General features: G+C 47.9%; 1 protein-coding gene across 5 annotated transcripts in view; it reads left to right on the top strand.

Moving 5' to 3' along the window:
- LOC139057300 (arylsulfatase B-like) overlaps positions 1-11,401 on the top strand; it is a 162,764-nt gene that overhangs the window by 66,536 nt on the left and 84,827 nt on the right. For all 5 annotated transcript variants that reach the window (XM_070535237.1, XM_070535254.1, XM_070535260.1 and 2 more), the window contains exons 3-4: positions 7,845-7,958; positions 10,925-11,084. In XM_070535237.1, the coding sequence (XP_070391338.1) occupies positions 7,845-7,958; positions 10,925-11,084 (274 nt within the window). The remainder of the gene's footprint in view (positions 1-7,844; positions 7,959-10,924; positions 11,085-11,401) is intronic.

Raw genomic sequence — 11,401 nt, 5'->3', positions numbered from 1 at the left:
ATGTGCCATGACTCCAGTAGTAGTCTCTTTCGCCAGTTCGTTTCTGTTTGAAGGATTTCAGTTTCCTTGAAAGCAATTTTGTGGTCGGCGACTTCAGAGTGTTCCGCGACGGCGCTGCGAATACGGTTGAATGTCCTGACGTCGTTCTCGTGTTGTCTGATCCTTTCTTTTAGATTTTTGGTTTCCCCGATGTACGACGCCGGACAGTCAGCACAACTGATTTTGTAGACGACGCCTTGAGCTTTTTCTTTTGGTGGACGATCTTTCGGTTTAGGGAGGAGGATATTGAAAGTGTTTATTGGTTTGTGCGCCACTTTGAGGCCTTCTTTTTTTAATATTCGGCTGAGCGCTTCGCTGGTACCTCTGATGTACGGGATGGACACTCGCTTCTGGGGTTGGGGAGAAGTAAACGGCTGAAGGTCCCGCATTTTGTTTCTTCTTTTTTGTTGTCTGGTTGTCTTTCGAATGAAGTCATCTGTGTAGCCATTCCTCTTAAGTTCGTTGAGAACCGTTCTCTTTTCTTTCTTTAGATCCGATTCCGATTCCTCATCGGAATCGGATCTAAAGAAAGAAAAGAGAACGGTTCTCAACGAACTTAAGAGGAATGGCTACACAGATGACTTCATTCGAAAGACAACCAGACAACAAAAAAGAAGAAACAAAATGCGGGACCTTCAGCCGTTTACTTCTCCCCAACCCCAGAAGCGAGTGTCCATCCCGTACATCAGAGGTACCAGCGAAGCGCTCAGCCGAATATTAAAAAAAGAAGGCCTCAAAGTGGCGCACAAACCAATAAACACTTTCAATATCCTCCTCCCTAAACCAAAAGATCGTCCACCAAAAGAAAAAGCTCAAGGCGTCGTCTACAAAATCAGTTGTGCTGACTGTCCGGCGTCGTACATCGGGGAAACCAAAAATCTAAAAGAAAGGATCAGACAACACGAGAACGACGTCAGCACATTCAACCGTATTCGCAGCGCCGTCGCGGAACACTCTGAAGTCGCCGACCACAAAATTGCTTTCAAGGAAACTGAAATCCTTCAAACAGAAACGAACTGGCGAAAGAGACTACTACTGGAGTCATGGCACATTCAGAATACGGAGAATAACATAAACCGTGTGAAGGGCAACCTACCCTCGGTCTATGTCCATGGCCTTGGCGACATGACGAAAAGAAGAAAAGGACGCACAGCCAGATAGACTCCCGCTCGTTTCACCAACAAAGAACGTCGGCGCGACCCTGTAACCTCCCCCCCCCCCCCCCCGCGGCCCATCAAGGGCACCCTCGTGAGCACTCCACCCAGCACCGGTCATCGCAGCTCCTTGGAAGCGGTCAACAACACAAAACCCCCCTTTCCTTTTGTTCCCCCCCACCTTTCCGTCTGTGGAGTGTCTCCCCACCTCCCGTGTCCCCCCCCCCTCCTTTCTTCAAAAAAGACGCTTTAAAAGAGGCACACCGCCACCCCCCGAAGAACAACCCCCTGAAGAAGGAGCCGAATGGGCTCCGAAACGTCGGGCTAATAAAATTCAGTTATTTGGTTGGAGTCAGTCTCAAGTTCTAATCAATTTCCCAACCAGACAGGCAATTCTGTCGAAATGTTTAGCTTCTAGCTCTCGCTTCAACGCGACCGAAGCGGCGAGAACACTGCGCTCACGAAGCTTTCAGCTTTTGCCGCACTATGCGCTTTTCGCAGATCACTTTCAAGATAGGTGTACGCGCGTCTGTTTTCAAAGCGAAGTAAACGGTGAGAACACAGCTCGTGAAGTTTTCAGCAGTGGGCACACTCTGTCCACAATGCAGTTCGCTTTCAAGATACGGTTCGCGCGGCCGTGGCACAAGCAGCCGCCACCGGAGAACGGTTGAGAATGGTTCGTCGCGGACGAGGAGGGCTAAAGAGCGATAACGGCTCAAAACGAACGGAACGTCACAAGCGCGCCTGGCCCCGCCACCTGCAGTACTTCGCTTGCGCCGCCGACCAGAGCAGCTCGTGTCGCCGCAGCGCTGTCGCTTATACTTGTCGGATCAAGTCTCATAACATTGATGACGACATGGACTGCGCGTCGATGAGGAAGAGTCACAATGCTTACGCACACTTAGACAAATCCGAGAGGAGTTCCTGTGTGATTTTTTTTTACCGGAAATGTACAGTCAGCGGCAGGACCAAGAGTTGACAATGCCTGTAAGAGGGGTGCCAAGCTTTTTTTTTTTGTGAGAGTCTTGCCCAGCTCCCAAAGATCTGCTCAAGCTAAGACTTGCTGATGACTGCATGTGTTTTTTTTATTGTTGCATGCCCTCGAACCGCCACAAATCTTGCAGTGTAATGGCATTAGAGCAGTATTCACGTCCAAAGGGAAATGCAGCCGGTAATTGGGCTGCCTAAGGTTTGCTGCCCGGCGGCAGCTGCCCTCCCGTTCCCCGTTTCCGTTGACAAGTTAGGGAGGGGGGGGGGGGTCTAGAGCAATCTTACACCCCCCTGCCCACAGTGGCGTAACCAGAAAATTTTTTCGTGTGAGGGGGGGGGGGTCCCAATTGACCGTGGAGGGCAAAGGAGCGGGGCCATTGCCATAGCAGCGAAAATTTTACTGTTAGTGAGCGTTACAAGTGCCCGGCGTGCCCCACTTGGCTACGCCGCTACTAGCCTCCCCCCCTCCGCAATAGACGCAAATCGAGTTATCAGAACGTGCATGACAAGAATGCATGACATAATATGAAATGTCGAAAAAAAATGAAATGGATGTCGTCACATCATCATCATCATCATCATCATCATCATCAACTTATCTTGACGTCCATCGCAGGACGAAAGCTTCTCCAGTGATCTCCAATACCCCTGTCTTGTGCTAACTGGTTCCACGTGTCTTCAAGTTTCCCGATTCCATCACGTCCACATTATTCTCTGCCGTCCTCGGCTGTGCTTCCCTTCCCTTAGCACCCATTCTGCAACTCCAATAGACCAGCAGTTCTCTCCCTTACGCATTGCAATGTCTGCCCAGCACGACTTCTTCCTCTTAATGTCAACCAGAATATCAGCTATCCCCGTTTGCTCTCTAATACACATCGCTGTCTTCTAGTCTATTATCATCATGCCTAATAATTTTCATTCCATCGCTCGTTGCGCGGTCCTCAACGTCTTCCCAAGCTTCTTTGGTAACTTCCAAGTTTCGGCCCCATACGTTAGTAACGGTAGAAAGCAATGGTTAGCAGTAAGCTCCTTGGTCATGATTTAGTAAAGCCTGCCGTAAGCTCTCCAGCTAATGTTTTATTTTTGTTAAATTCCTTGATCAGAGGCCCCTGCGAGTAATTACCCTGAATAAACGTATTTCTGCGCAGGTTCTAGAGGCTGACTGCCGGCCATGACATTCGTTCTCTCGCCAGGCTGCGGAACATTACTTTTCTCTTCTGCATACTAACTCTCAATCAGACTTACACTTTCTTCGACAAGTTCCTCAAACGTTTATTGCAAATAGGCTGCAGCGTTGCTGAGTATGCCAATGTCATATACAAACCGTAAGTTGGTGAGCTATTTACCGTTAGCCTTCACTCCTAACCATTCCCAGTCTAACTGGTTGCACACCTTTAAGTATTTAGTGATAGCATTGTAAATATTTTGCCATTGATCATATGAAGCCTTTCGCAGATATCTGGCTATGCAAAGTCTGCGCGTTAGTGTCATCCGTTCGATATCAACATTCGTGGGAAACTTCATTTTTGACCACTGTTCGGAGCCAGTGCGCTGCTGCCTAGGTGCCCCGATCTAATCATTCCAGCTACCTGATTCAAGCGCAGGTAGCGCGCGTTTCATGTATAGCCAATATCAACGCCTTAACTGGCAATGTTCATTTATCATATACTGTAAGCTTGTTCACTTACGCCCTTATAATTAGGGTGTAAATTAGAAAGACTGGGGTGTTCCAAGGGTGTTTTCTTGTTGAACGCCCTTTTCCGTTAAGAAAGGGTGTTTCAAGGGTGTTTACAAGGGTGAAAAGATGAATACACCCGGATTACACCCATAAGGGTGTGAAAATTTTTAGAGTGTATGTTTCTTAGCAAGAGGATTAATTCTGACGCAAAGCTGGGCAAGTTATTTGGAAGCAGAGAAAACAACATGGATACCTGCTCTTTGTCCTATTTCTTTAGTTTGTGGGAGATCCCATGAACGTACGGGATAACAGCTGTTTTGTTTCTTCGATCATGTACCTGAAGCTCAGTGCTGTGAGGATCAGTGCTTAACTTACGACGCAATTTTTCCGAGACTGAGACAAGAAGGTTGCTAGGGTACCCTGCCGCCGTCAGCCGAGCAATCTGCGAAATGAAATGAGGTTCTATCAACTGATAACAGGATTTTGTTAGTGCGTTATGCAAGCAAGCATGAACGATACCTCTCTTAAACAGTTTTGAATTGGCAGATGCGTAGGATAATAGAGGCTTATTAGCTCGCGGCTCATACATCCAGCGTACATGTTGCCGGGTAAAAGATAAATTCAAACCTAAAAACCTGAGTGACCCATTCTCCTGAAGCCCATGTGTGAGTGTCGGCCGAGATAAGCCTTCTTCAAACAGATCCAACATCTGACGAACGGAGGCCGCCAAACAGCTGTCCTCACAACTAAACAGAATTAAAAAATCATCCACACAGTCTTTTTCGATTTTAGTATTGCCCAGCCGTGACATGACGTTCCTGTCTAGATAAGCCTAAAATAAATCGCTCAACAAGGCCTGGAGCGATACAAGAATCTATAAATATCCCGCTTTTTTGAAGGAAAACAGTTCCATTCCCTTCGGCGAAAGTTGAAGAAAGGTAAAGTTGATGCAATGTTATAAAGTCTGAAACGGACACACCACGTTCATTTTGGAACGCAACAGCACCAAAACTACTAATGGCTTCTTCGATAACAACCAAGAGCGCCTGATGCGGAATAGAATAAAACAAGTATTTTATATCTATATGGATATAGCCTTAAATGGGATGTCAGAATATTGAGAAAGGTAGTGTGTAACGTCAGAAGATCCTGTAACCAGAAACGGATCATTAACATTTAGCTTCTTAAGGTGACACTGGAGCCAGAGAAGAGGGAATATTGCCACGTGCCTTTTTCCGAAATAATGACACGAAAAGGCGTTTCCGGCAAACCACCGGAAGCCGAGCGGGGACGGTTCGCAAACCAGAAGACTTCATTGCTTCTGTGCGCTGACCACACCCAATTGTTTATGGAGAGACACAGTATTGAGGACTGCCACGCTCTGCAGTCGAACCTATCCTCATTCCCCGAATAGTGCCAATTAAACGGGTGCGCTTTAAATATATGTGAAAACATGAATTTGTCACCTGGGCGTAAAGCCCTTAACATCGTCCACCCTTGTTTTTTTACAGATCGTACAGTGTTGGCCGGGGTTGTTGAAGTAAGCGCGCTCGCTGTGCGTTTCGATCATGCACGCCGAGCTTGTCCGCCCTCTGTAAGCGCGTCGCATCACGAATCCTGCGCGCGCTCGGTTCCGTCTGCGGATTCACTAGATGTCCGTACCCAATTTTTTTTTTTTTGAAATTGTTCACATTCATATTACTTGAATACCCCTCAGTAGAGTGGAACGGTAGAAGCAATTCAAATAGCAGCTTTTCAAATCGGAATAACAAATCCTACACTTCCGTCACTAAGCTGCAGACGTAGCCGTGCCAACATTTTGTACAATATTGTTCATTCGATTATTACATGCACGGATCTACTAGCATGTGTTCTACTTTGGGTTCTGACAAATGACTACCAGAGAACATGGACCCTTTCACGTCCCTGCATCTTTCAGCACACACTCAGCTTTCCATAGAACGCAAATTCAATGCAGCTGTCATTTTTTCCATGTCACTATAATTTAAAACGTGCTGTCTTCCTTCTATTCCGAGCTTCGCACTTTCGTATGAGCCTTTTTCTAACTGCATCCACCGCGGTGGTGTAGTGTCTACGGTCTTGCTTTGCTATGCTCAAGGGCACGGGATCAAATCCCGGCCTCAGCGGCCGCATCTCCTTCGGGGCGACTTGCAAAAACGCCTGTGTACCGTGCATTGGTTGCACGTTGAAGAACCCCAGGTGGTCGAAATTAATCTGGAGTCCTCCACTACGGCGTGCCCTATAATCATATCGTGGTTTTGATTCGTACAACCCGAAAAGTTAATTTCATTCTTTCTATTTGCACTCCCCTCCTGTCTTCTCGTAGTTTCAGTCTTTTTCGATGTATGTACTCCCTCCTTCAATGGTGTGTTGCTGTATTGTTGCTTACTACGTAGCTGTCTAGCCAGTTCATTTTGTTCATCTATAACTTCTGGATGTAGTTGTTTTACATTTCTACCTCTTTTGGTTTTGTTTCTCTGTAGACCTTGTGTTATTCCTGGGCACAATAAATAAATTGTTGATTATTATTATTATTCGGCATAAGATCTGTGCTTCGTGCTCCCGGCCTCATTGCGGCAAACAGCCGCTCTGCATTTAATGCGGCACACGTGAAGTGTACTGCGGGGCTGGACAACGACCTCGAGCTGCTGAAATCGGATGAGCAGTGTTGGGACTCAAGGTAGCGTGTCCCATCGCTGTCACCAACTGTTGCGACGCCGATTACTTTAACCTCGACAGACGTTACTTCTGGGCAGCGTCGCGTTGTTGGCAGGCCGCAGGCGTCCAGAAGACCATCACGACAAAGCAGAGGCGACACCGTTTCTAGCGCGAAACTTGCACTATTTATTCCATGGTAACGAAGTAGGAAAGAAAGAAGAGAATACAAAGAACATACATTGTGGGGCCGCTTAAATAGGCCCGCTAAAATCGAAGGCGGAACTCTGCTCACGCGAACGTCACATGGGATGTAACGACTCCGGTCGGTGATTGGCGACCGCTCCCTCTCTCCTAGGCGGTGTTGCGCGTGCTTGCCTCCGCTGGCGGTGCGCCCGTGAGTCCCGTTTGGTGCGAGGAAGGAGGGCCTCCCCTTGACTCGCCCCCCGCCTGTCCAGCACACACACACAGAGGGGCCCGTAATTACTGTGGCGCGCCAGCCAGACCGGAGGGGCGGGGGGGGGAAGATCCCGGCGCAATGGGGCCAGCAGCCACGTGGCGAGGGATCGGCAGTTCAGCAGCGGAATTTCCTTCCGTGGTGACGAACCGTTTGTTCGCTGCACGTAGATTCCCTGGAGCCGTTCGTCACGCCTCGTGGCGCTCTTCCGCGCCTTTTCACCCTGGTCCGGTCCGTCGCAACTGAACACGCAAATCGGTCGCGCAACTTTTCCTTTCCTGTTGGGCAAGCAATAACTCCAGAACAGTGCCTAACCCACCATCACAAAGCAAGCGAGTACAAGGCCACCCTCCGCCGAGGCACACCAGGCTTAAAGAAAGAAAAAGAAGCTATTGATTTTCTATCGCTCTTGCGCATCCTCCCCGTGGAACACTAGAAACATCCATCTCCTAAAAGCTCCAAAAACTGATTACCAAAATATGTATCATGTTGATAGACATGGTACTGCAAGCCAACTGAGGCTTAGGGCGGCTTGTTCGTGTTGTTCTGTACATTTGGGTGGCAATAAACATTATTATTATTATTATTATTATTATTATTATTATTATTATTATTATTATTATTTGTTTATTTGCTTGCTTTACACTTTGTCGCTTGAGGAAAGGTTTCAGCGTAAAGGTGTCCCCAAGTTTAGGAAACTACGCCACAAATCGTACAGGTCGAAAACGGGAAGGGCATGTTAACATGTAGATGTTGTGCTTGTGAGTTGTACATAAATCCATGCGCAAAGGACTGACATGTTTTGTCAGAACGGAGCATCATCTGTAATGCGTCCAACTTCGATTTTCAGACGGTCGGCGGTGCCATCGGCGCCCTTATGGCCTACGGAGTCTACGTATTAGTGACGCCCCGCCAGGAGCAAGTCAAAAAGCCGCACATCATCTTCATACTCGCCGATGACCTGGTGAGTGAGACAGTGCATGGGCAGTTTGTTCGCCTCCACGATGGTCAGCCAGAGCATGAGCATGACTACTGTTCTTCTAAGAGCCCCGCTGTGGTTTGACCTCGCTGGTGGCGAATTTAGGAAATAGCAACACTTGCACAGCGATGACGCGTGGAAATCTGCACGTTCTGTAGCTTTCAGTCGCCTGCTGACTATATGAAAATGAAATTTAAAGACACACACGCCGTGCGGCCTGTGGAAGGTGAAGGCGAGCCTGGAGAGAAAAAAAATTGCCAATGATTACAATACTCCCTAACGCGAATTTTGTGTGCAGCGGGTTAGGTGTTTTGAATTCGCAATATGTTGTGGCAAAGAATTTGGTTCTGAAGGACAGGGTCCCCTCGGCGGCGCTGAGCCTCTACTCGGGCAGCTCGCGGCAGACGAAGCATTTCCACTTGTTGGGTTTCTCAGTGCTCAGAAAAAAAGCGTAAACATGAGAACGCGTGGCTGGCGCGGAGCGTATTCTCTAGCGGAGCGGCGCAGGCGAAATAGCGCGTTCGCAGTGGGTCCGAAGCCCACGCCAGAACTTTGTTTCCAGATATGGTATCAGTGGACGTGCTCGCCGCATGCCTGGCCGCCGCCGTGGAGCACGTCTAGTGCGGCACTCCGCTTTCCTCTTCACCCTTTCGCCACACTCACCTCCTCCGCTTTCTACCTCATGCTTGCGCTGCACCCTCCATTTCGCGCTCTCTTCGCTCTCGCCGTCTTTCATACCCCGCAGCGCTCCGCGTTCGCTCTTTCATCCTCTGCTGTGCTCGTTCGCTCAGTTACCCCGAGGGACGACACCGAAGGACGCCGACGCTTGACGCAGGAACGGGCGCCTAAGAGCTGTACTTTAAAGAAACTATGAACGAACAGGAGAAGGCAGGTACGTCTGGGGAAGCGAGGGTGTCACTCTCGCGATATATCAACTATTTTAGAGCGCAGCTCTTAGGCACCCGTTCCTGAGTTGAACGTTGGCATCCTCCGAAGTCGGCGGCGTCTCTCGGTGTAACCTAACGAACTAGCACAGCGAGGGACGAAAGAGCGAAAGCGGAGCGCAGCGGGGGATTAACGACGGCGATAGCGAAGAGACCGCGATAGGGAAAGTGGAGGAGGAGGGTATGGCGAAAGCGTGAGAAGAAAAGCATAGTGCCGCGCAAGACGGCCTCTGCGGTGACGACCGCTACGAGATGGTGCCAGAGTAGCTAGCCGTCGTCTCTTCATCGATGATGGTAAGGCATGCGGCGAGCGTGTCTACCGATACCATACATGGAAACACAGCGCTGCATGAGCGGAGGTCGATCTGCAGTCCCCCCCCCCCCCCCCCCGCCCCCTCATCAACGAGGCAGTCGCGCCGTGTAGAATGTGCCGCGCGGGACAGATTGTCCGCGCCAGCCACGCTACTCACAACGTTATCTTTTCAATATAAACTATGTACCTAGACAATCATAATACAAAACACTGACACGCGAAATGAAAGCGCGTATAGAGCTGCACTCAAATTTTGCGTTAGGGAGTATCGTAATCGTCGGTGAATACTTCTTTCACAATGAGAACTCATTTCTTCATAAAGTTGACATCGCTACGCAGTTAATAAAACATAGTTGTTAACCACGATATTTGTGTTGATTTCAAGCGTAAGAATGGCGCAAGAAACATAACACGGACATGAACAAGAGGACTGGACACATTGGAAGCTAAAATCCCATGGCAAACTGGTATGGGGAAAACGAGTCAATGCATGAATAAGTGTATGTATAGACAACGCAGGAAATATTTTAAGGAAACGACAACTTCCAATTTCACGCGGTGTTGTCGAGATTGTGGCTGCTCCCCAAGGTTAGACGAAACAAATATTCTCTTCAAACATGCAGATCGCCTAGCACGTGAAATCGTCAAGGCAATTTTTTATCGAGGACAGCCGAAGACACGTGCGTGAGCTATGCTTCAGTGACTTTACAGAATAGGGAGACAAATTTCCTGAGGTCTGTTCTAAGCAGCTGCAGTTAAATTAAGTGTCGTTAAATAACCATGAGCTTGTGAACATTTGAAGAGTATGATTTAATTACAGGCAACTAAAATTCTTAATCCACCTGTTCGAAAGAAACAGTTTCGCTGAAAACTGGGCTCTGGTATGCAATGTCTGACAAGTCCGCTGTTTTTTTTATTCGTACTTTCCCGTGTCTTATTCTATGCTCTAGTTTACTCTCCTTTTATGAAACAAAACCTGAAGCTGCTGCCGCTACTACTTCTGCTAGTATATTTCTGCGACTTCTACTACTACTACTTCTAGTATACTTCTACTAGTATACTACTTCCGCTGCTGCTGCTGCTGCTACTACTGTTACTACGGTTGCTGCTGCTGCTGATACTACTACTACTACTACTACTACTACTACTACTACTACTACTACTACTACTACTACTACTGCTGCTGCTGCTGCTGCTGCTGCTGCTGCTGCTGCTGCTGCTGCTGCTGCTGATGATGATGATGATACTACTACTACTACTACTACCACCACCACCACTACTACTACTACCACTACTACTAGTACTGCTGGTGGTGGGGCTGCTGCTGCTGCTACTACTATTACTACTGCTACTACTACTACTACTACTACTACTCTTACTACTACTACTACTACTACTACTACTACTATAACCACTATTACTGCTACTACTACTACTACTTACTGCTGCTACTACTACTACTTACTGCTGCTACTACTATTATTATTACTGCTAACACAACTATACTACTACTACTTCTACTACTACTACTACTACTACTACTACTACTGCTACTACTATTACTACTACTACTACTACTGCTGCTGCTGCTGCTGCTGCTGCAGCTGATTGCTACTACTGCTGCTACTAATTACTGCTAATTGCTACTGCTGCAGCAGCAGCAATTGTGATGGTTAATTATTGTGCAAATGCAGGGTTGGGCCGACGTCAGCTTCCACGGATGTCCCCAGATCCCGACACCCAACCTGGACACACTGGCCGCTGACGGAGTGGTGCTCAACAACTACTACGTGCATCCGACTTGCACAGCGTCGAGGGGTGCACTCATGACCGGCCTCTACTCGACGCGATACGGTACGCTCTCCCACGCCGCTAGCGTCGCTCATAAGCAGCAGCTCCGTATGTGCGCACCTATTTTTTATTGACTACAGTAGTGGCTTCAGTGAACGTTTCTCTTTCCATCGTACGTAACAGACCGTGACGATCCCAAAGATGTAATAACTTAATATTACCGTAATGCTATAGACTTCATGTGTATTATCATTTTACAGCGACCCTAATGCCAGATCAGCCATGAAGTCTATATTTTGAAAAAATGCGGCGATATTATGGGGACTATGTAGAAAGTTTGAGGAGCGTGCTTTAATTAGAAGTTAAATGAAATTTTCGAA

This window comes from Dermacentor albipictus, chromosome 1, assembly GCF_038994185.2.
Source record: "Dermacentor albipictus isolate Rhodes 1998 colony chromosome 1, USDA_Dalb.pri_finalv2, whole genome shotgun sequence".
Taxonomy (NCBI): domain Eukaryota; kingdom Metazoa; phylum Arthropoda; class Arachnida; order Ixodida; family Ixodidae; genus Dermacentor; species Dermacentor albipictus.
The sequence above is the reverse complement of the archived record's forward strand: the minus strand, read 5'-3'. Positions and strand labels throughout refer to the sequence as shown.